This window comes from Aedes albopictus, chromosome 2, assembly GCF_035046485.1.
Source record: "Aedes albopictus strain Foshan chromosome 2, AalbF5, whole genome shotgun sequence".
Classification (NCBI taxonomy): domain Eukaryota; kingdom Metazoa; phylum Arthropoda; class Insecta; order Diptera; family Culicidae; genus Aedes; species Aedes albopictus.
The window spans coordinates 249579856-249605955 of NC_085137.1; the positions used below are offsets into that span (position 1 = coordinate 249579856).

The 26100-nt window shown below is 42.2% G+C and overlaps 1 protein-coding gene across 1 annotated transcript in view; it reads right to left on the reverse strand.

Annotated features, from left to right (window-relative positions):
• Positions 1-1750: 1750 nt before the first annotated feature.
• The window catches only part of LOC109427858 (ER degradation-enhancing alpha-mannosidase-like protein 3), a 39262-nt gene continuing 14912 nt past the window's right edge, over positions 1751-26100 (reverse strand). Inside the window, exons 3-12 of the mRNA XM_019703431.3 lie at positions 12183-12335; positions 11959-12112; positions 11338-11901; positions 11178-11267; positions 10689-10941; positions 10369-10631; positions 10071-10302; positions 9892-9987; positions 9653-9825; positions 1751-2771 (exon numbers count right to left, since the gene is read on the reverse strand). Coding sequence (XP_019558976.3) covers positions 2616-2771; positions 9653-9825; positions 9892-9987; positions 10071-10302; positions 10369-10631; positions 10689-10941; positions 11178-11267; positions 11338-11901; positions 11959-12112; positions 12183-12335 — 2134 coding nt within the window. The 3' untranslated portion in view covers positions 1751-2615. The remainder of the gene's footprint in view (positions 2772-9652; positions 9826-9891; positions 9988-10070; positions 10303-10368; positions 10632-10688; positions 10942-11177; positions 11268-11337; positions 11902-11958; positions 12113-12182; positions 12336-26100) is intronic.

The following is a 26100-nucleotide window of genomic DNA, read 5'->3' on the forward strand; positions in this document are numbered from 1 at the left end:
GGGTATCTTTGATAATGCGGGTAACTTTGATAGTGCGACAGGCGTTGTATAGTTTATCTTTCAACTTGCCAATTGGCTTCTTTAGCGGTGTTGAGATAATTCCATATTCAGAATCTGTATGCAAAACTGAGCCGAAATCCAAATTTTCATGAATTTTTATGCCCGGGAACCTATTTAAAAATCAGTTTAAAGTTTGTATGGGAGCGATTTGTCGAATCACCCCTCGTCGCATTTTGTACTAGGCGGAGCTGTCAAGCAGTTGGCCAGCTGTCAAAAGGTGATTTCGAAAAATCTCTTCTAAATCGATTTTAGGTACCAAAATGAAGTTCTAAAAATCTGAAAAAAAATCATGGTGGTTCAGAAAAAGGTGCTTTTTCGTATAAAATCAAAAAATCAATACATTTTTCTTAATTTAAAACCCCAATTGCAAGTGATAACTGATACCCAGTACTTGTTGTAAAAATATAAAACTAGGAGAAATACTGTTACATGGAAAAATATTAAGAAAATTCGCTGATAAACTATCAAAGTTACCCCGTTTTACGGTACCTACAATCCAACACTCCTCCTCATCACACACTCAGATCCGACGCGTCCTCAGCTCCACCTGGCCACCGTACACCTCCAGCCTACCGAGCTCTTCCTTTGCAACCGAGCTACCAGACTCCTCCTGGCTCCAAGCTACGTCTGCTACTAAAAAGGCTATCAAGCTCCTCCTGGCTCAAAGCGTCTTCCGCCTCAAGTACCTTCTGCCATCCAGCTCAAGCGTCCACGATCAGCCAGCACCCTGCACTGACTCAGACCGTATCAGTAGGTCGGCTCTAGAGGCACGTTCTCCTCCATTTGGGAAATGTGTGCCATCTCAGACCGTGCGGGTTAAGGCAAAATTTGAAATTAAAAGTGGATTGAATCAAATTTTCGAAGTTAACTAGTGAAATTCCAAAATTATGTTACATGTATACTGCCCATGATCGCATAATTGTCCCATATGAATAGGAAACCCAGCAAATATGGGACTGATATGCGATCATGGGCAGTAAAAGCAAGTGCATATTTTCAGAAACTGAGGTCGAAATTTTGTTTATATTTTTTGTTTGGCACTGTATTATGCTTAACTCCTAGTCACTCTCAGTATGGTCTTACTGAATAGGCGAACCCCATGATTTGAGCCAACAAAAATGACTAATGCAAAGTTGAAAAATGAAATGCTCAAATTATGACCGTTGATTGCTCTTATTTGTGGAGGAATTCTTTCTTCAGAAAAATAAAATAAAAATAAAACGTTAGTTATCGTAAAACATTTGTTTGTATTTACAAAATTAGAACAAGGGGATATAAGAAATCACTTACCACTAATAGGCAATTTTATATCTGTCAATTTCTTGATTTTGCTTTGGCTGACCAAGCCATGTGGGAAATTACACTGTTGAAAATGCTTTGACATCCATGTGCACAACAGAACACGTGCTCGATGAACAAATTGAGATTTGAAATTATGAAAAGAAATCCACGTACTCCGGTGAGACTCGAACTCACGACTCCCAATTCGCTAGACGGGCGCTTCTATTCCTTCAAGCTACGGAGTCATCCGTAGCTTGAAGGAATAGAAGCGCCCGTCTAGCGAATTGGGAGTCGTGAGTTCGAGTCTCACCGGAGTACGTGGATTTCTTTTCATAATTTCAAATCTCAATTTGTTCATCGAGCACGTGTTCTGTTGTGCACATGGATGTCAAAGCATTTTCAACAGTGTAATTTTATATCGTTTTATTCACAACTATTTCTTTTTTTCTAGAATTTAAGATAAATTCTTCATCATATTGCATCTTGATTGTGACTAACTAGCGACTGCTGCTGGCTGTAGGAAATGATTTCTTTGGAAATGTGGAAATCTTCTCCTCGGTTCGTTGCTATGTACAAGCGAATGTCTTCTATGAAAACTGCTACTCAGCGGAAACAGTCGACGGAGCATTTTGGCCTGTTTACGGCACTCCAATTCGCCGTATCAGTGCTAGCAGTTGTTTACGTCTCTTTCGTGATTTTATAAAATCCGTTTAGGTATGTACAGTACGATTCGTTATTTTTTCTTTTTTTACAGTGAACATCTTTTTGATTAGCACCGGTTTGGAACACTTTAACTCTACCCATCCGCTTCATTATCAACAATCTGGTATCCAACTGATATGTTGCTAACATTTTCCTTTCATTAAATTGCGTAACAACCTGCTGCCATTCTCACATTTTTCATTTTTTATTTTAACCTAACTTATGCTATAAAAGTTTACACTAGTCTTAACTATGCTCACAGTACTGCAACATTTAAACTGCATCACATTACACTTCATACTTCTCGTCAACAAATGTATCACTTTGAAAAAGGAAAAAAATGCACAGCTCTATCTACTCACTTACTCTCTCATTCAAACTCCTAGTATCATCTTCGCACAGTGTTTTCTCAATGGAAAATTTACAAACTTTTATACACTGTTTCGTCATTTTTTTTGTTTGTTTTTCTCGCTAATGCCAATTAGTTTCGTTATCTCAGCTTTTACCTAATAGTCGGTTTTCTTTTCCTTTTATCGCCCCCAGCATTCGACGAAGGCCGCACACAATTACTATTATGGCTTGTTTGATTTTGATTCACTGCTGCTACTACTGCTACTGCTGCTGCTGCTGCTAGAGGTCCGGGCTGATTCAGTCTTCTTTTGTGAATGTGCGTTCGTGCTTTCCGGGGAATGCAGATCACTCAGCTCCTTCACGGCCCTCAGGGTGATCTGTTGGGTGCAATGAGGGAATTTGTTAGAAAGGAAACAATTAAAAATTTAATCGAATCGGGTTTTAATTGCAAAACATTAAAAGCAAGACACGTGGATTTATACAGGTGAAAAAAATCTGCAGAACTCCGGGAGCAATTTTTAAAGAAATCCCGAAAAGGATCATCCAGAATCTCGGGATAATTTTTTGTAGAGAATTCAGAAAGAGCTCTGGGCATAATCCCGGAAAAATTTGAAAGAAAATAATTTCTGATGGATCACAATTTGATAATCAACTAAAAAGAAAAGCCTTGAAAAATATCTGAAAAAACATCGCGGGACGAACTTCATGAGAAATACTAGCAGTAGCTCCTGCAGAAATCTCAGAAGACTCTCACAAAAAGTCCAGCAAAACTTCTGAAAAAAAAAACTGAAAAATTCTGAAAATCTCAAAAGAACCTCCAGAACCGTGAGAAATACACCAGCTGAAACTTCTGTAGAAATCCAAGTAGAAGCTCTAGAAGAAAGTTATCGGAAATTTCTTGAAGAAATCTCAGGAGAAATTTCGGAAGAAATGCCGGACAGAATTTCTGCAGAAAATTAGTGAAAACTCTTTAAAACCCTTGGAGGAACTTTAGTAGAAATCCCAGGAATAACTCCTTCAAGAGGAATCCTGAGAGAAACTCTAACAGAAATTCGGCGACATTTGCGGTATATGCTGAGAGAAACTCTTGTGAAGATCTCGGGATAAATCTTGCTAGAAACCAAGTTATCGAGCCTAAGCTGTGCTGGAAAAACCTCTAGAGAAACTCTGTATGATCTCCGTATAAATTACAGAAGAAATCGATCGGAATTCCGAAATCCTGGAAGATTCTCAAGGAAGAATCTTTGAAATAAATATTCGAATCTTTGAAAAATGCTGGCAGGAATCCGGAAGAATCTTTGGAACGAATTCAAAAAGGAATCTTGGTAATGGCGTGAAAAAATACGGAAGGAATCTTGTAAAATACCCTGGGAGGAATTTCAAGAGATATTTCCAAAGAAATTCCAGAAAGAAACCCTGACGGAATTTCTGGGAAAAGTCGTTGTAACCGATTTTCTAAAAGAACACACTAACACTACATAATCGAAATTGTTTTATTCATATCCACGATGTAGTAAACTCTGTGCACTCTATTTCTGAATAGATCAACAAGCAGTGCTGAAAATTTCATTTCGTCATATCTAAATTCAACCACCTACAGCTCATTTTAGAAGCTGAACCTAAGAATATGGTGTATGAAAAACTTGTGCGGCTAGTTCATTTCTGCAAGAAAGTCACGGAAAAACTGCAATTTTTCGAATATTTAATTCGAAAAATGCCAAATGATATTCACCGTGAATATCATTTGCATTTTTCGAAGGTAGTCCGTGACATTTACCTCAAATATTAGAAAAATAGTAGTTTTTCTGTGACTTTCTTGCTGAACTGGTCTAGCCGCACAAGTTTTTCATATACCATATTCTCAGGTTGAGCTTCTGAAATGAGATTGTATTTAGATATGACGAAATGAATTTTTCAGCACTGTCTACAAGTAATAAAATTCGCTATTTTTTATACGATCCGATGTTTTATTTTTCAAACAGTGCAACATTTTCCTGAGTATTCACGATATTCCCTGAGTATTTCCGGATTTTGCCTGTTAAATAAAATTTCCTGAGGATTCCCGGTTTTCCAGCAGCAGACGGAATCGCAAATCGACCACGTTTTCATTGGCGGACAGCACTTTTTCGACATTATGAACGCGAGGACGAATCGTGGTGCTTACATCGACTCTGACTACTACCTGATTATAGTCACTGCGCCCAAAAGTGTATTGTACCAAAAGTGTATTGTAGGGTATCGGCAACTGCCTCGATATGACTGAACGACTGAACTAACCGGGCGTCGCCATAGCATAGTCGCAAATCTTGAGACAGCGTTGCCGGACGAAGGCACCACTAGAAGACTGCTCGTTAAAAGAGCTGCTATAAGCGACGCAGCCAATAGCGCTAATGGATTCGTGGGACGGAGTCAACACAACACATTGCTCGAAAAGGAGTACCGTCTCTGCCCTGCAGAGTAATTTTGAAGAAGCGCAGCGCGGGTGGCAATGCTGCAGCATTGATCCCGGCAGAACGTGAAACGATGCTAACTGAATCGATAATATAAGCCTCGCCACTTTCGGGAGAAAGAAACGCCGCCTGAAAAAAAAAACGAGTGCGAGCGATCTCCAATTTCTATGGCGTCTATAATAGCATAGGGCAAATCCGGCTGAGACATCGATTTTTGTGAATCGATTCGAATCGGATCAGCAGAATCGATTCACCGATGTAATCGAATGCTTTGAAACGATTTTAAATACTACAGAATTTAAAAATGATTCGTTTGCTGCATGTAGTTCAAGTTCATGGTATGTTTTATTTGTCTAAATAAATTCAACATCAAAATTTGAGGTTGCACATCGAACAATTCGCAACTCTGATTCGAAAATGGATATAACGTTGGACAGTGTATTCTGAAAAAAAAAGGAATTTAATATTTTTGAATCGAAAGAAAAATCCTGAGATCCTGATATTCCCCAGAACTCTCAGAAGTATTCCCACATAGTACTGAGATAAATTCCCGCTGACTGCTGAGAGGAATTCCCCTAGAATCTTTAAAGAGACTCCTCTAGAATTCTGAATGTAGTTCCTCTAGAATTATGAGAGAGATTTCTTCAGAATGCTGAAAATGATTACACCAGAATCTTGAGCGACATTATTTAGAAAAAAAAGCAACAACTCTTCCGGTATCTTGGTAGGAATTCTCTCTGAATTCTATTAAAGATTTCCCTAGAGAGAGATTGTCTCAGAATCCTAAGAGAAGCTTACCCTTGGGATTCTTCCAAAATGTTCCAGAATCCAAATATGGATTATCCCAGAATCCTAAAATGAATTCTCCCAGAACCCTGAGAAGAATTCCAAGAGCGGTTCTTCCAAATTCTTGAGATAAATTCATCTAGAATACTGAGAGAGATTCTCACAAAAAAAAAGATTTTCGGAATTCTAAGATGAATTCCCCAAGAAACTTAAAAGAAATGACCCAGAGTATTGGAAAGGGTAGCTATGAACCCTAAGAAGGATTACTCCAGAATCCTGAAAAAGATTACCTCAAAATACTGGGTAGGATTGCCAAAGAAACCTGAGATATACTCTCAAAGAATTCTGGGAGATAGTCTTGCCCCAAAATCCTGGGAAGAATTCCTCCAGAATCATTTTAAGTATTCTCCCAGAATTCCCCTAAAATCCTTTAGAATGCTGAGAATAATTCTGCCAGAATCTCGAAAGGTATTCCTCAGAATTTTACGAGTAATTCCCCAAGAACCCTGAGAGAGATCATCCCAACTAACATTTATTGTGAATGTAAACGTCAACAAAGCGTCCTCAATACGGCTTGATGCTGAGTTACTGTGTTGTACATATAGATGGAAGCTTCTATTCAAGCCCTATACCAATGAATCTGGCGAACTTAATCAGCATATATATGCTGTGCGAGAAGCTTCTATGCCACCAAGTCATAGCTCTTTTCTCGGCTCCTATGTAACCACTAACTGAATAACATCTTGAGAAGGCGCTTTTTCAGCCTTTTCGCAGTTGTTAAATAATAGTTATACGGCATCCCCAAATTAAACGATTAAATATAATTAGGTTATGGATACCGTGACGCAATACATGTGGAACTGGAATTATCACTTTTAAAATTGAATAATTAAAGTACTTGCCGCTCTTTGGAATCGAACTCCCGATCTCCATATCCACTGCTCCCGATGATGTCCTCACTGCCACACTGCTATATATAAATAGCATAGAAAATAGCCCGTTTTGTTTTACTCCAGACAAGGCTTCATAATTGTGCCACAAAAAACCTTACCCAACTTCATCTTGCTGCAAAAGCTTGTGAAACGTCAAACGCAATAATATAAGTGGTTCTTCCAGATTCTTAAGAGAAACAATGATACATATTGCCCATTTAACTGGCATTTTACCAGGTTTGCTGGTATGTCTGAAACATACTGGAAAAACTTGTAATTAGAAGGCTAATTGGCAAATTGAGAGATGAAATTTGTGAAAAAAATCGCGTTCTGGTGGGATTCGAACCCACGACTCCGTATTCGCTAGACCGGCGCTTTAACCAACTAAGCCACAGAACAGGTAATGGTTCTGCGGAATAGAAAGCCAAACTGACTCCGAAGCCGCACCGTGAACACTCCTATTTCACAAACTCATCTTTTCGGCTTAGATGCCAATCCACAACACACTCCTGTTTGTGCCCAAGACCTACAAGTGCGAGCGAATTATTTATATGAAGCCGAGACTTACTCTCGCACTCCGCATACCTAGCCACCAGGCAGTTTGTTTTGCTGGTGTCTAATTAGTATGCCAATTTTGCCAATTAGCAACATTTCGTGTCTTCTAATTACAAGTTTTTCTTAAGAGAAATATATGTAGAAATCTAAGAAGCATTTTTCCGAAAATCTTATCTGATTCTTCCTGGAAGGGATTACGAAAATATCTAAAATTGACTTCCCCAGCATCTTGAGAAGGATTCTCTGGAATTCCGAGAGGTATTCCCACATAAAACAGAAAAAAATACCGCAGATTCCTGAAAGACACTCCCCCAGAATCTCCTAAAAAAGATTGTCCCAGAACTACTCTCAGAGTTTCTCAGATTCCTCTAGAATACTTTGAAATATTAAGCCCAGTTTCCAATATCTACAGGAATTGCTCAAGAAACTTCTTGACCGATTCCTGGCAAAAACTTTCTACGGTGACTGACTGCCATTTCTTCGCAACTGCGTGCTGCGATAGAAGAAAAAACGATTTATTGAGCGATTCAGGCAAGGAATTTTTCATGCATCAAGATAGGCTGAGGAATTCCTTCTGATCTGCAAACAGTTCTTTACACCAGAATCTCAAGAGAATCTTCCCTAATCTTGTCAGGGCTTTTCCCTGATTACTATAAGAGGAACTCTCCCAGAATCGTGAAAGGGATTTCTGGGAACAACTGCTCCAGATTATAGAAAACAGAATTCAACTGGAATTCTCGTAGAAGGATTTCTTCCGAACCCTTAGAGGAATCACAAAATCTATGAGAGGGATTCTCCTAAATCTAATTTTTTCTAGAAAATTTTGCCCAGAATCCCGTGAGAGATTCTTCAATAATTAATAATTCTAAAAAAACGTGCCCTTGAATCTTGAAAAATATAGCGCCAGAATATCAATGCTTTTTCTAGAATCATAAGACAAATTCCCCAGAATCATGAGTGAAATTTCCCCAGAATCCTGACGGGTATTACCCCAGAAAGACGAATTTTCAGAGAATCTTGGGAAGAGTACCCGCAGAATACTTAGTGATATTCCCCAGAATCTTAAAAGGATCCAACGCAGAATCCTGAGAAAGATACCACTAGAACCCTGTGTGGAATTCCTTCAGAATCCTAAGAAATATTCCCCCAGAATTCTGAGATGAATTTTGCCACAATTCTGAGAATGCTGAGAATGATTCTTCAAGAAGTCTGAGAGGAGTTCCTGAGAATGCTGAGAAAGATTTCCTCAGAATTCTGAGTGGGATCCATAGTGAGGGTTTACTTCAGTTTTCTGAAAAGGATTTTCTCGGAATATTTTATAGAAATTACCCCAGAAAGACGAATTTTCAGAGAATCTTGGGAAGAGTACCCGCAGAATACTTAGTGATATTCCCCAGAATATTAAAAGGATCCAACGCAGAATCCTGAGAAAGATACCACTAGAACCCTGTGTGGAATTCCTTCAGAATCCTAAGAAATATTCCCCCAGAATTCTGAGATGAATTTTGCCACAATTCTGAGAATGCTGAGAATGATTCTTCAAGAAGTCTGAGAGGAGTTCCTGAGAATGCTGAGAAAGATTTCCTCAGAATTCTGAGTGGGATCCATAGTGAGGGTTTACTTCAGTTTTCTGAAAAGGATTTTCTCGGAATATTTTATAGAAATTCTTCCAGAATCCTGAGGGATTTCCTCAGATTCCCGAGATGGATTCTCCCTGAATCCTGTGACGGATTGCCTCAGAATTCTGAGAGAAGTTTTTCCTCAGGATTCTCCCAGAATGTTTGGACGGATATCCCCAAAACTCCCTGGCGGATTCTTGCAGAATCCTGAGAGGGATTCTCCTGCAGTATTGAAAGACATCCCATTAGAATCCTGAAAGAGCCTGCCCCAGAACTATGAGAGAGATCCTCCACATTACTAAGAGAAATTCAATTCTGCGAGGGATTCTAACAAAAATGTTCGGAATCCAGAAATGGACTGACCTAGGTTCCTGAGAAGGATGCGCTAGAGCTATAAAAGGGTCACTCTAGGCCATAAGGAGGATTCCTTTAGCATCCTGACAAAGATTCACCTAGACTCCTGGGAGGGATTGCCCAAGAAACCGGAGATATACAGGTATGCCTGGATGTTGCGAACATCGATTCGAAATTGCCCAACGCTAGTCTATAAAGTGTTATCCCGCATTGTCTTACGTCGTCTAAAACAAATAAGTTCGTGGGAAACGTTCAAGCCGACTTCATCAACGGCCGGTCGTCAATCGATAAGATATTCACCGAACGGCAAATTCTCCAGAAATCCTGTTTATTGACTTCAAGGCGGAATACTACAATATCGACTGCTCCGAGCCATGAATGATCATAGACGAGATCGGCTTTGCTAGAACGTTGACGAGACTGACGATGTACAAAACTATTTGCGGTCTAGTCGAATCTATGTAAGCTTGGTTCCTTCGGCGATTAAACCTTTTGTATGTAACTCATGCTAGTATATACCACTAGTTTTGTATGTAGGTAACTCATGCTAGTATCTACTCACCTCAAGGTTAGGATCCGATTTAACTGCCGCGAGCAGCACTTCGGCTTCCCTGGTGAAGAGAAACACCACTGGAATCTTTACGTCGTCCCGTCCGTCGCCGGACATGGCAAACATCTGCTGGTTGTCGATCGAGGTGTTTGGCGTGTTATCGTAAACGATGGCGGCTATGGAACCTATAAAAAACGGAGTCAATGCATTTGTTATTAGTTCGTTTTCTATATTTTCTAGTGAGATCATACCTGCCGATTGAACTCTTCGAGCTTTGTCCACAAATGTACAATCACCTCGTTCTAGAATTGCTATCTTACCCTTAAGCTCTTTGCTGTTTTTAAGGCCTGAAACATGAGATGTAGATGAAATCAGTAACCATAAGAGATGATCATAGCTCAAATTGCTTCACACAGCTTAATCTACTCACTTGTGCAAACCTTGGACGGACTGGCAAACACCGCTCGCTGGGAGATCGACATATCCCCCGTCAGTTCCGGTCCGAAGTGACTTGGACCCGCTTTGAGCACCTGTAACTCCTCACCGCTCCTCTGGAAGGATACTTCTTGCAGTTGTGTCTTCGGAATGGCATTCGATTTGGATAGTTCGACCATCTCCTGCATGAAGATCAACCCTCGTTCGGCATCCTCGGGAGATTTGGCCTGGAAAGAGTAGTTCAAATGACGATGATCTCCATTCAGCCACTTAAAACGTCTTGAAATCCTTACATTATAGAAACTATGCAGCAGCTGAACCTTCCCCTCGCCTAGAGAAACCATCGTAATACCCATGTCATAAACTGTCCGTAGATGATCTGCATTGCTTGCCTGAAAGTCAGCCGCTCTAAGTCTTTTGGCACTCGATATGCGCGGGCAGACTCCCGTAACCAGGTCTCTAAGGGGGCGCCTGACCGTCTCAGGAAATAACTTGTTCGGACTCGGACAGGATCGCATAAAGTCCAGCATGTTGCCTTCCTCGTGCTCTTTGATGTCTGCAAAAGGTTGATTAGCAACAATACGTCTACGCAAGTGCTCAATTTTATACTTACTGAAAGTGTGGTTCCCCAGTTGACCCAGCGTCAATGGCAGTAGATGGGCCTCCGTAGTGAAGATGAAGTTTTCAATGTTCAGCAGCAGGTCAGAAGGATCGGAGAACAGCAGGTACAAGTATTTGAATGTTTCCGACAGCACGTAGGAATCCATTCGGTCCTCGTGCTTACCCGTACGGACGTCATTGACTGCGGCATAGCCGCAAGGAACTTTGGCATGTTTTTGCAGTGCTTTTAGCGCTTTTTTCCCAGCCTGTAGAAAAGAAGTTCGAAATTCATGTATAAAAAGAAAATTCTTATGAAAGGTTTGGCATGACCCCTAGAACATGATGATCCTGTGAATGGTTGAAGGGTTGTTTATTTGAACTACACACATTGTTTAACACTCATTTTTAATAAAAACATCTACTATTCGGCTACTTAATTGTATGGGCAATATTTGAAGGAATGTCGAGAAATAATTTGCTAACTACTTCGCATTCAACCTACCTGAAGATAATAGTGATCTCCAGTTGCTCGGTAAAGGAAATACGTGGATTCGATGAATTCTGGCCGCAAATGATGCTGTCCCCAATGGACCTGAAATTTAAGAATACCAAACATAAAAATTTCAATCCATCCCAGTCAAACCTGAACTCTTGGACAATACCTGGAAGTCGTAAGTAAATGCTTCGGGAATGAATGTGTGCATCTGCATCACCTGGTACAGCATTTCGTGGGTTTGCACCGCTGGTTTCAAATCACCGGACAGCACCTGCAAACCTGGCCAGAATGCCAGCAGGGCATCCATAAAATTCCTCGTTTTCGTGTGGGGACGATGCATCTGCACGTCCAACAGCATCGGACCCTGACTGATGTACTTCATGATAGCATTGTAATGCCGATTGAAGCGAGCCAAGTATCGCTCATCTCCCAGCAGAATGTACGACTTAAGGCAGTACTCGTAATAGGAATCGATTCCGGCTCCCACCCCCGATTCTCGCCGGATCCAATCCCCGGAATGGACATTCAGAACCGTTCCCATCAGATCCGAACTCCTGTGACGCATCTTCCACAGGGCATCCATTGCAGCGTGTGCCTTGGCTTCGAAAATGGGCTCCCCGCTCAACCTGGACAAAGCAGCGAATTCCAGCAAAATCGTTCCGGCACATGCCGTGCATGTTTCTCTGGAATGACGCAGCGCTTCCACCTTCATTCCATGCTTTAGGTTGACCTTCAAAACACGAATCACGATTAGTAATAAATTCATTAAATATTAAGCACGACTTACTCTTGCGTGTGGAATCCCGGTCGACGTGTTGAAAGCCGGCAACAATCGATAACCCAAATCCTTTGCCATTTCGAGCAGTTCACCACGGTACCACATCATTACGTCAGCCTGCTTTTGAACATACTCGGCCAAAATGTGTGCCGACAATAAACCACTTCAAAGGAAAAAAGAAATCATTTTCAAATAGAACTAAATGAACAAGTCGACAATGAGAATCCACTTACCCGACCATTCTGATGTTGGTTTCGAACACCGAGACAATAATGTCGTTGTCGAATTTTACGTCCTTGATTACAAGCCTCACGGCTCGCTCGAACTCTTCCAGATCGCCCAAAATGACCAGAGTGTCCAGGGTGTCAACCAGCGTCATCGAGAAGCTAGAAAATAATTTAGTAAAACATTTTTGCAATCAAACATTAAATATTATCCATAGAAAGTTATGATTTAGGATTATGAAGAATATAATTGAAAAAAGTCCACACACGCGCAGGATTTCGAGGCAGCGTTGCCAGACAAGCGCGAGCTTAGCCTTCCTTTTGTATCACGTTGACAGCAGCTCGCTATCGTAGCGTTCGGTTTGGATTAAATATTACCCTAATGCCAAAGGAGGGTTAATGAAGCCCATCTAAAGGACTGCTGGAATACGATAAAAGCAGACGTCAACAACGCAGCAAAGACAAACGTTGGGTATGTGGAACGGAGCCGAAGGAACGATTGGTTCGACGGTGAGTGTAGAGAGATTTTGGAAGAAAAGAAGGGCGGTCATGCTGCAGCACGGGACCCGGCAGTACGTGGAGCGTGGAGAAAAAGCGAGGCTTACAATACTAAATTCGATTGAGTTAAACAAGATTTTCATTAGTATCAAAAAGATGTTTGATCTTTAGTTCATTCTCTATCAAATATTTGACCCTGAGTATTTACAACCTTACGTCTCCCTAAAACCCTGAACCCTCCCCTATTGCCTCTAGATACGCTAACGATGATTCTTGTAGATGAATAGGGCATTGGCCCTATTCATGTTCTGCCGGGTCCCATGTTGCAGCATAATGTTCTTTCTTTTTAAAATCATTTTGTTCATTCCCTTCCACGTATCCGACAACTCCTAACTCCTAACTTTGAGCAATGCTTTCTTTTTGGACAAATATTTGACCCTGTGTACTAACAGCTTAATTTTCGCTCAGCAGTCTGGAATACCCGAAATAGTAACTAGAATTACCGCTCCAGTTCCTTTTAAGAGTTTGTCTCCTCAAATTCCCAGTATATCAACATAATATTTTTAAATTATCTTTTCAGCTGATAACTTTTTCAAAGATAACAAAAAGTTTTCAGCTGAATGCTATATTTATTGGGAAAATCTTCTTGTGCTCTGGGGATGCTTCGTAGAGGCATCTCGTCTCTGGGAACTTATATTGATTTTATTTGAGTTTTTTTTAGAACCATCCAAACTGGTCTAAATAAAATTGAATCGATCTAGATCAGTTATATCTTGTTAAAAAACATTCTAGATCTTCTGAACGTTACTCCTTCTAGGACTCCTCCAAGAGTTTAATTTTTTTACGAGAAGGGATTTCTAGAGGTATCCCGGAGCTCTTGGAGGAATCCCGGAACTCTTGGAGGAATTCAAGGAAAAATTACTTGATGAATCTTAGAAACAATTCCTGTAGGAATCTCGGAATGAATTTCTGGAGGAATCGTGGAATGAATTCATGGAGAAATCCCGGAACGAAATTCCTGGAGGTATTTTGGAAGAAATTCCTGAAGAAATCCTGAAAGTCCCGAAAGAATTACAGAAGAAATTCTTGGTGAAGTTTCGGAAGGAATCTCTTAAGAGTGGAGCGGTGTCTGGAACCAGGACACAAGTCGTGGGACTGCAAAGGCCCCGACAGGCGCAAACTGTGCAGGCGATGCGGCGCTGAAGGTCATAAGGCCCAAAGCTGCACGAGTCCGCCCATCTGCATGATCTGTACCGGGAAATCCTCGAACAACAGACATCCGATGGGTGGTCCAAGGTGCCCGGCCTTCAAGAAAGCCGCAGTGAACAACAAATCACAGTGCAGGTAACGCAGCTGAACCTGAACCACTGTGATGCGGCTCAGCAACTGCTTTGTCAGGCGGTTTCTGAGTGGGAGACGGATATCGCCATCATATCGGACCCATACCGAGTACCCGCCGGCTACGGCAACTGGGTCACGGATGGGACTAGAAAAATGGCGGCGATATGGACGACGGGTAAATACCCCGTCCAGGAGTTGGTGTCTACTACCTATGACGGCTTCGTGGTCGCCAAAGTAAACGGGGTCTTCTTCTGTAGCTGTTATGCGCCTCCGCGGTGGCCGATCGAGCAGTTCACGCAAATACTGGACCGCTTAACGACCGTGCTAACAGGGCGAAGGCCGGTGGTAATAGCGGGTGACTTTAATGCCTGGGCCGTGGAATGGGGAAGCCGTTTCACGAACCAGCGGGGTCAGATCCTGCTAGAAACACTGGCCATCTTATAGACTGTTTCAGAAATTATAAATACACTAACGATTGACTGCCATTTCAATTTGAGCACAATATCCAAAAAAGTTTCTTCTAGCTCGTATAGCAAACATACTAACGAAGTAAATAATACCAATTTTGATGATGTTTCTTGTAAAAGTTTAAAAACAGGGCTCTGTAAACCAGATGATTAAAATTTTAAGTTGCACAAAGTGGTCAAAAGCTGTAGCATAGTAGAAAAGAAAAAAATCTCACAAATAAAATATTTAATTTCCAAACATAATAAAAATTACTGAATCGATAAGAAAAGATGTTTCTCGATTGGTAAGAGTAATTTTCACTGGAATATGTGATCAAGAACCATCATTACGAGCCTTCTCAATGCAAAAATTTTTGTTTCAAATTTCTCAACAACACCAGTAGCAACTAACGTTGAGTAAACGAATGACTTAATCACTGTTTGTTGCATTCGTTTTTATGGCATAACAAGCTTTGCCATCTGGAGGATCGAATGAGCTGAAAAAATAAATTTGTTTCAATTAAATGCGTTCAGGTAAGCTAAGAAACTGTGTGGTAGTTCTTATGTTCCGTAGAAAACCTTAAAAAATAAGAAACATGATCTCAGAAAAAACGTTGTGGAAATGCCTTTATCGATTTTTCAAGGATTTTGATCAAGGCATTCCTTAGAAAACTTGTTAGGGAGCGAATGTGATAAAAATTTAGATAATTTTTGATATTAAGTGATAAATAATGTTGAAATCATTAAAAAACACCTTTGTGCAAATTCAAATTTGGAGAATGAAGTTAATTGTTAGAGAACTTTACCATTCTTCAAAATATCAAGACAATTGAAAGGAAATACAAAAATATGGAGTACAATATGCTATATTCTGAAAGAAGTTAGTAAAAATCATTAGAACAGTTCATTTTATTCAATAAACAAAGTGTATTTATAATTTCTGAAACAGTCTATAGATGTCGACTTGGCTAATGTCGGTACCAAGAGTACCTTTAGTCGAAACGGAGCGGAGTCAATTATTGACGTGACCTTTTGTAGTCATGGCCTAACAAGTAGTTCGAACTGGAGAGTAGATGATGGCTACACTCACAGTGACCACCTGGCGGTTCGCTACAGTATCGACTACAACAACAGCTGACAGCGAATAGAAGAAGAGGCGGCTAGGCCAAGGCCAAGCCCTCGCAGGTGGAAGACATCATACTTCGACGAAGGGGTATTTAGGGAGGCGCTCCGCCGTGAGCGAAACTTAATCGGTTTAGACGGCGATGAGCTGGTAGCGGTGCTCTCACGTGCGTGTGATGCGACCATGCCTAGGCGAGTCCACCCTAGAAATGGGAGGCCACCGGCTTACTGGTGGACCGACGCGATTGCGGACCTGCGCCGCGCCTGCCTACGGGCTAGGCGGCGGATGCAGCGAGCACGATCAGAGGAAGAGTGAAACGAACGGCGGGTGGTGCAAAAGCCGCGCTTAAGACCGAGATAAGAGCAAACAAAAAGGCCTGCTTTGAGGGTCTCTGTCAGAGTGCCAATACGAACCCGTGGGGTAACGCCTACAGGATCGTTATGGCCAAGACGAGAGGTGTGATGGCTCCTACAGAGCAATCTCCAGAGATGTTGGAGGGGATCATTGAAGGACTTTTTCCGCGTCATGATCCTAGTCCTTGGCCTCCTTTCGTAGGACAGCCCGGGACTGGGGCTGGCGATGAGGAGAGGGTCACCGATGTGGAACTTGCGGGGATAGCTGAAGACCAGTCCAGAAAGTATGGACGCAGTTAGAAAATACTGGCATTTCAAAACTATTTATGACTAATTCTTTTTGAAAGCTACATCCTGTTGGTCAACCTATTTTCTCAACATTTGTATAGTGGTTTTTGCGATTCCAACAGTTTGTTTCAAAATACATGAACCTTCACTGCCTTTCTAAGCATATCTGTACCATGTTGTTTTTCTACGCATAGTGTCCCACTGCTCTAACTTAAGTTCTATCTTTAAATCGATGTCTGAAAGATGCTTAACGTTATCATGGAATATTCATTTGTGATGCAAAATGGAAAAACTATCAAATTAACTTCAAATGGCTCTGTTACTAAGATAAACACGGCAAGAATGCAAAACAACATGGGACAGATATGCTTAGAAGGGCAGCTCAGCGGAACATCATCGAAAAAATGTGCACAAACGATGTACAGAGTTTGAAAGGTCACTTAGAAAATGAACAAAATATGGTGGGAGTAAGTGAGAAAATTGTGCAAGCAGCAGTCATCAACCACGGTGGGGATAACACGTTTAAGCATAGGCAAAAAATGGGTAAAAAATAAAGACCTTGCCAATCCTCGTTTGGAAAACAAATAATGAAGGTGTTCGAGCACAAGAAAAAACCTTCTAACTCAAACAAAGCGGGGTATGACCAAAAAAGTTACCATTTTGAATTCCAATGTTCATCGTGGCAAAGAACGTTTGAATTTTCGTTCCTATAGTAAGCAGAAACTGCCAAAACGAAGCCCGAAACAAGAACCATCGATCAGGCCCAGACAACTGAAGACTAGGTGCGTCCATACTTTCTGGGGCAGTCTTTAAGTCCCTTAGCGTAGGTAAGGCCCCAGGTCCGGACGGAGTTCCGAACCTGGCCTTAAAAGTAGCTATTGCAGAGGCTCCCGAGATGTTCAGGTCTGCTATGCACAAATGCCTGGACGAGGGAGTTTTCCCAGAAGCTTGGAAGAGGCAGAGCCTGATACTATTGCCAAAGGCGGGGAGACCACCCGGAGACCCGTCGGCATATAGACCAATATGCTTGATTGACACGGCGGGGAAGGTGCTCGAAAAGATCATCCTCAATAGAGTGTTGAGGTTCACTGAGGGCGAAAATGGTCTTTCGAGCAACCAGTACAGCTTCCGGAAGGGGAGGTCCACCGTAGACGCTATCTTGTCGGTTACAAAAACCGCCGAGAAAGCACTCGAGCCTAAGAGGAGGGGAATTCGCTTTTGCGCGGTAGTGACTCTGGATGTAAGGAATGCGTTTAATAGCGCCAGCTGGTCTGCTATTGCCGATGCGCTCTTGCGTCTGGGGATACCGGAGTACCTGTACAAGATTCTCGGAAGTTACTTTCAGAATCGTGTACTAGTCTACGACACGGAGGTGGGTCGGAAGTGCTTTCACATAACCTCAGGAGTCCCGCAAGGTTCCATCCTGGGTCCGGTGTTATGGAATGTCATGTACGACGAGGTGTTGAGGTTAGAGTATCCAGTGGGAGTTGTGATTGTCGGATTTGCCGACGACATTACGCTCGAAGTCTACGTTGAAACGTTCGAGGAGGTAAAGTTGACTACCAACCACTCGATCAAGGTTGTGGAGACGTGGATGCGGTCCAGGAAACTGGAGCTGGCTCACCACAAGACAGAGGTGACGGTTGTTAACAACCTGAAGTCGGAGCAGCAGACGGAGATCAGTGTAGGAGAGTGTACTATCCTGTCAAAGCGCTCCGTCAAACACTTGGGCGTGATGATCGACGATAAGCTTACAGGGTGCGGCAGGAAAAAATGCGAAAAGTTCAAGGCACTATTACACGCTAAATATGGGATATATATGACTATTTTTTCTTGACAGTGTATCAGTCAATGTCTATATTCTTGCACTGAAAAATAAAAATGAACATATTTGATGTTTAACATGTGATAATGTAGGCCTAATAAGCGGATATCAATAAACTGCGCGCCCAATGGTCATTAAACAAAATGACTATAACAGTAACAAAATTAGCTCAAATTCGATGAACAACCAGACCACACTGATCCAGAGCCATGTAGTTTCACATACCAGATGAAATAAGTACATATATTTGATGATATTGTAGAGAAAATCAAAAAATTTGTTTTATCAGATGCGAAATTTAGCGACCTGTGCGATTTTCTGCGGTTTGAAAATTCTGGTTGTCTTCATCTTCAGGCGCCGCCCTGTAAAGGTAAGTGACCAAAATGGGAAATTTTTTAATTAACTTTTCAGAAAACTAGCCTATTATAGATCATGGAACGTTGAAACATAGATTGGTTAATGTCAAATGGACGAAAATGGGGTTTGAAGTTGAAAAACACTTTCGCATTTTTTCCTGCCGCATACTGTACCTTCGGTAGCCACGTCGATTATGCCTGTAAAAGAGCCTCGACAGCTATTGCGGCACTGTCCCGGATGATGTCCAATAGCTCAGCGGTGTACGCCAGTAAGCGCAAGCTTCTGGCTAGTGTTGCTACGTCCATACTTAGGTAAGGCGGCCCGGCGTGGTGCACCGCGCTAAGTACTAAATGCTACCGACGGATTTTGGAAAGTACTTACAGGCTTATGTGCCAGAGGGTAGCGAGCGCGTACCGTACTGTGTCACACGACGCTCTCTGCGTCATTACTGGTATGGTGCCTATCAGCATTCTTATCAGTGAGGACATGGAGTGCTTCGAAATACGCGGCACAAGAGGCATACGCAGGACTGCCAGGATGGCCTCTATGGTCAAATGGCAGCGCGCGTGGGACAGTTCCACCAAAGGAAGGTGGACCCATAGGTTGATACCGAGGGTAAATAGTTGAATTAATAGGTGCCATGGGGAAGTTACATTCCACCTGACACAGGTCCTTACAGGTCATGGTTGCTTCCGACAGTATCTACACCGTTTCGGGCATGCGGATTCTCCCGAATGCCCAGTGTGCAATGGTTTAGAGGAAACGGCGGAACACGTTTTGTTCGTGTGCCCGCGTTTTCGCACAATGCGTGACCGCATGCTTGCCACATGCGGGGAGGACAAAAACCCGGACAACTTGGTCCAGAGGATGTGTAGGGATGAGTTTGGCTGGAACGCCGTTTCAACGGCTATCACCCCTATCGTCTGGGAGCTACAGAGGAGGTGGCGCGTGGACTCGGAGAATGGCTAGTCCAGATGCAGTACAAGAGGTGGTCCAGGGGTTCGGAGTCGGCTTCGTAGGTCATACCGGTGACCGGTGCCCTGCGGTCGAGATCGACCCTTACAGCGATTAAGTGGCCGCGGAGAGGAAGTCCTGGTAGCGGTGCTGTCGTGGCGTCGGTCTACTGGGTTGGATCCGAGCCCGCTGTTGGAAAGGGGTCCCCGCCAAGGGTCGGGGCAGGTGGAGACCCTGCCGTCAGCAACCTTCTGGTGCAGCTGATAGGGCCTGAAGGGTAGTGATACCCTTGCCTTCAGCAGGTCAGATCGGGTTGCACGTGGGCATCAGTTCTTGATGTCTGCAAAGCAGTTGGGCGCGGGCGGGGTTGACCCTGCTCGCCTTCCGAGGGCAAAGGGAGTGGCGAGGACCACTCGGGAAACTGGCTAAGCGCCAGTATGCTACCGTGATGGACTCTCCAAAGCGAGTCATCGATGTTCGTTGCTGCAGGCTACGCAGCTAACCTTGAGGGTGCGATGTGCACTAGCCCCTTTCTCAAGCAATGCCTTCTTGGTGGTTCCGGAGAGACGAAGGGTTTGGCGACCATAGGAATGTGTTTTAGTGGGTCGAGGATAGAGTAGTCCTGACTTTTACTTTTGTTGTAGAAGACGGCCTAAACCCCACACTACCCTAACCTTCCTGTTAGGGTGTTTGTTGAGCAGATTTTTCCCCCTATGGTTTAGAAGGAAAAAAAAAAGGAGTGGAGCGGGCCTGGTGTGATGGTTAGCACACTAGACTATCACGCCGAGGACCTGGGATCGAATCCTACTCCCGACAAACTCGCAAAAAATGTGAGTTCTTCCTTCGGAAGGGAAGTGAAGCGTGAGTCCCGAGATGAACTAGCCTAGGGCTAAAAATCTCGTTAATACAGATAAAAAAATCTCTTAAGAAATCTCAAAAAGAGACCCTGGAATCTCATTAGGAATCGCAGGAGAAACTCCTGGAAGAATCCCTAAGGAATCCTAGAAAGAATTCCTGGAGAAATCTCGGAACCAACACCTAGAGGAATTTCGGAACTGAAAAAAAACTTGAAGAAATCTTTGGGGAGCGAGAAAGGGAAACATTTGAATTGGTACAGCCTATATGGCAATGCAATGTTTTTGACGTTTTGTGACCTTCTTGTTCACGTTTCGGACTTCAAGAGATTTCTTCCAGAATTTCTCTAGGAGTCCCTAGCATTTTCCAGGAATTTCATCCGGGATTCCCGAATAGTTTATTTTAGGATGTCTCTGGATTTTTTTGGACTTCCTTGCAACAATCAGTAAAGATTTATGTATTCCTGGAATTTCATACGCGATTCTTCCCGAAGTATCTTATGAGAACTCTTTAGTAATTACTACTGAAACCCTTCCAGAAATCCTATAAGATCCCTGACAAGAACTTCATTCAGTGTTCCTCTAAATGCTTTTCCAAGATCCCTCCAGGAACTTCTTCCGTTTTTTTTCGGGAGCTTCTTCTGATTCAAGTATTCCTTCTGAGATTCCTACAATAATTTCAACAGGTAATCTTTCTGGTATTTTTCCAGGATTCTTTCGAAAATGCCTTCCGGGATTCCTCCGGTATTTTTTTTCTGGGGAATTACTTTTCAAGAACTTCTTAGAGCTTCTTCTAGGAATTCTTTCAGAAACTGATTCAGGGATACCCTCGAGAACTCTTTCCAGAAATCATCTAGGGACTTTTTTTTGGTTTCCACCAAGAGCTCCATCAGGAATTCTTGCAGACCCTTCTGGAATTCTTTCAGATGTTTGTAATGGAAATCCTCCTGGAGTTTATTATGAACTTTTTGGAGTATTTTGTTTATGGAATTCCTCATGTAGCTCCTGTAGGATTTCCTTGAATAAACACAGAAAAAAAAACTTAGTTATAGCTCCCTGAAGAATCACATAAATCCTAAAGGAATTCTACATAGAATAAGTTTGTGGAGAAACCACGGAAAGAATACCTGGAAGAGTTACAGGAAAAATTACTAAGGTAATCCTAGACGGAGTAATGCTGAAGGAATCTCAGATTTGATTTCTACAGAAATCCAGGAATCTCTGGAAGAATCTCCTGGAACAATCCTGGCAAGAGCTTTTGACGGAACTCCAGATGGATCCTCTTAAGGTATCTCAGAAAAAAAAAACTCCTGGAAAACCCCAGAGGGAACTTCTGATGGAATTCTAAATAAACTTCTGGAAGAATCTCATTAAGAGTTTACGGAACCCCAGGAGAAAGCTCTGGAGCAAATTTGTGGACAAATCACGAGGGGAGTCCCGTATGGAATTCATGTGGAATCCCAGAAGAAACTTCATGAGGTGAGCCACCATGCCACCACCATCAAGTTATAAAACAGCACACGCACGCATACCCCCCTTTTTGAATTAAATCCAACCACTCATGCTGAGCTGACGATTTTTTTTAAGTCCGAATCGTAAACAACTAAACAACAAAGCCACGAAACGTCTAAAACTAAGAATATTTTCTTTAGCAACCGCGGCTTTCAGTGCCCTACGGTACTCAAAGTTGTTTAAATTGAGAGGCTGTTCGGGCCCGCATGAAGTTGATCATCAATATTAACTTCTTTTCTCGATCAGCCTAGATAGCTGTGTACACACCAATTTTTTTTCGCTGGAAATCAGCAAAGTTTTGCTGATTTTTGCCGAGCTGAAATTTCAGCAATCCGTTCAGCAATAAAAATTACTGAAAATTTCAGCAATGTGGAATGTCATCGTGAATGACAGAAGTTTACTGAAAAAATCAGCAAATTGTTGAGGTTTGCTGAAAGCTCAGTGATTTGGACCGGCGTGGGATTTGGCAGCATATTTTGCTGGTGGATATCAGCAAATAATATAAATATAAACAAAATCGATATTTTATTTAGAATTAACTGACTTGTTTGATGAAAAGGCAAAGATTTATTCGAAGTTTTATTGAAAATAAATCATACATTGTGCTATTTGATGGAACGGTTGTTGCTAATGGGAGCTGATACTTCAGAAAATCACGGGGATGATGTTGGTTCGTCAGTGCTCGGAGGCTCGCAATTTGCGGGCATTGCGTGGCATCTGCAAGAGGAAATTCCCGGAAATATAGAACAGTTATTTGTGTTAAACTTTGATACATACCTTAAAAGGGTGACATTGTTTAATGATGTATTGTGAATATTTTTGTCAACGAAGATACTCTGAATAATACTGGATTTGCGTGCCGGTAGAACAAATGATGTGCACAGCCATCTTTTTTTTTATTTTGACAACTGGTTGGTCGAAGCGGCGAGCGGTCGGAAAAATTAGCTGAAATTTCAGATAATCAGACGACTTCGCTGATTTTCAGCAAACACAACCGGTTCACTGATTTTTTCAGTAAATCTCGTGTTTGCTGATTGGAGTTCAGCAAACCATTTTGCTGAAATCCTAAATCGATTTTTGGTGTGTAGTGTCGGTAGCGATTGTCTCAATTGGCTAAGAATAACACTACGGGCCGCCTGTTCCGGCGGTAAGAGTCCACCAACAGGTGACCCCTAACTCATGGTGTGATGCGGCTTCATGCTTACCGTGCCTAGGAATGAATGGCTAGGGGGGTCTAATGAAAACCTAACCGCAAACGGAGCCTGTGGAGTACCAGGGCGCCCTCCACAGTATGTTGCCCTTACTGCGCTAACCGGAGCAATGGTGCAGTGGACCTTGTGTTTCTCCAAGACAATCGGCTGCCCTTCTTTAGTCTCACTTGAGGCTAAATAAGGGCGAGATTATGAAGATGTTGTTAATTAGTTTAAATTTTCACCTATATGGTTTCGCATTTTGCGATTTACACAGTGTATTCTGTGTATCCTCGCCTTTGGCGTTTTCCAATCGATACCGGTTTTGTTGCTGCTGTTCTTTGTTGTGCTGTTGCTGCGAAGAGTTTAATCTTGCCGAGTTTGGGTAGTGGCTACGGTTAGGATAGCTCAGATCAATCTTCAGCATAAAAGAACAGCAACCATCAATCTTTGCAGACTTATGCAAAATGGTTCAGCCCAAGTGGCCTTGGTCCAAGAACCTTACTTCCGTAAGGGGAATTTCTATCTAGGAAACCTTGTGAACCCGGTATTTGCTACTTTCAGTTAACATGAAATGGTAAACTCACGTGTCATGCCTCGAGCCTGTGTGCTTGTCAACAACGCAATAGTTGCTACACTCATCTCTGAACTAACCACCAGAGATGTATGTGCTTATCACAATTGATGTATCTGTTGGAAACCTCAACAGGAAATACGTCTATTGTTCGGATTATTTATCGCATGATGAACCATCCCCTACGGATGCTTTCAAACAAGTCATCGCATACTGTACTTCAAAAGGCCTTCCGCTAATTGTTGGCAGTGATGCTAATGCTTACCATATCATCTGGGGCAGTTCAGACATTAACTTGAGAGGCTCCAGTCTGATGGAGTACTTAAGTAGTACAGATCTTGCATTACTTAACATAGGCAACCGCCCAACCTTTATGGTATCTGCTAGAGAGGAAGTGTTAGACATAACGCTTTGCTCTAGTAGAATTAGTCACAAGCTGACTAATTGAATTGGCATGTGTCAGATGAAGAATCTTTATCTGACCATCGCTACATCTTTTTTGAACATTTAAATGTTACTTCGCAAACATTGCGTTTCAGGAATCCCCGGTCAGCAAACTGGGATCTTTTTACTGACTTGGTTGCGGCCAAATTTCATGGATACTCACCATCCATTGACACTCCAAGTGATTTAGATGATGTCGTTGATACTACAACGACCTTCATCATGGAAGCTTTTGAAGAAGTATGCCCTTTACGGTCTGTGAAGATCACAAGAGGAACCACTTTGTGGAACTCTGGAATTCAGGAAACAATGTAGAAAGAGTTGGAACAGACGACGTTCGGCTGGTTCGGAGGCTTTCAGGTCGGTTCGCAAGGCTTACAGGAAAGCTCTCCGATCTGCTGAACGATCCGGCTGGAAAAACCTTTGTACAAATGTTTCCAGTTTGAGTGAAGTCAGTCGGTTAAATAAAATCCTTGTGAAATGTAAGGATTTCCGAGCAAGTTTCCGAGTGAACGAACTTCGTTTGCCAAATGGCGATCTGACTTCCTCTGATGAGGCAGTTCTGGAATGCTTATTCAGCACACACTTCCCTGGATGTGTGGATATTACATCTTCGGATGAAGCTGATGTCTTTTCTTGTAGTTACGATTCCCTGGCTTCGGCTCGGAGTATTGTAACTATGGAATCGATTGAGTGGGCACTTAATAGCTTTGCTCTTTTCAAATCTCCTGGGGCAGATGGGATTTATCCTATTTTGCTTCAGAAGGGATTTGATCATTTCAAACATGTTTTGAAAAAAAATGCTTGTTTGCAGTTTTGCTAAAGGGTATATTCCCGAATCCTGGCGGGATATTACTGTAAAGTTTATTCCGAAAGTGGGTCGTGCGTCGTATGAAGAAGCAAAGAGTTTCAGACCTATCAGTTTGACCACTTTTCTTCTGAAATGCTTAGAACGCATTGTGGATCATCACATCCGTGATGTTCATCTGGCCAACGTGCCTCTTCATGTGAACCAACATGCCTATTGTTGAGAACCATTGTATATTATCTCGACTCTCGCCAATCTGCTAGCTCACCGATAGCATTTCAATATGCGATCGGTTGATGCACAAGAGCAGACATAGTTTTAGAAGTATTGTAGTCGTCATCTCGTATACGTGTCGCGTCATAGTCATGTAATCTGTTATGTTAAATGTTAATAAAGTTACGTTTATAATGATTTACGTTTACATCTGGAGTTTCAATACACTGCAATGTGTGTCGGCCACCCCGAACTCCAGGATGTAACACCTATCAATCTGGTAAGTCCACTGTGACTCTTTTACACAAGGTTGTTTACGATATCGAGAAAGCATTCGCTCAAAAGCAATCTTGTTTGGGGTTTTCTTAGATATCGAGGGTGCCTTTGACAATGTGCCTTTCGATGCCATATTGGAAGCCGCACGGAGTCATGGTATATCTCCAATGATTTCCAATTGGGTTCATCAAATGCTCAAAACCGATATCTCTTCTCGACATTGCGTCTAGCAGGGATTAGGAAGTTGAGTGTTTGTGGATGCCCCCAAGGGGGAGTCTTGACACCGCTTTTGTGGAATCTCGTAGCAACTCAATTATAGCGGTTTTCCTACTTATGGTTTTGCCGACGACTACCTAGCATTGTTAGTTGGTATGTGTATCACCACCCTTTTCGACCAGATGCAAAGCGCCCTTCAGGTAGTTGAGGATTGGTGTCGCCAATATGGCCTTTCGGTCAATCCGAGTAAAACATCTATTGTTCATTTTACGGAAAGACGAAACCGTAATGGTGTTGCGCACAGAAGCGCACTCTAAATTTAAACATTTGAAATAATGTTAGCACCCCTAAGCAAGGTGCACAATAGACCTTCAATCAGAAGTAGATTTGCATTGCAATGGAGGACATGTGTGCAAGAAGGAACCTGTGATTTCTTTCTTAATATCACCGAATATGTGAGTACAAACTGTAATGTTATTTTAGTGTTTTATTAATAAATATTTTGTAGCTTTGTAGCTGATCCTAGATAAATTCTGTTGTCTTATTTTCTGCTGAAAGAGTCGATGTCTCAGAATCCTTCCCGCAATTGCAACAGTAATGGCGTTCGACCTTTGCGTCTCTTTGATTCTGAAATCGATGTGACTGAACAGGTAAA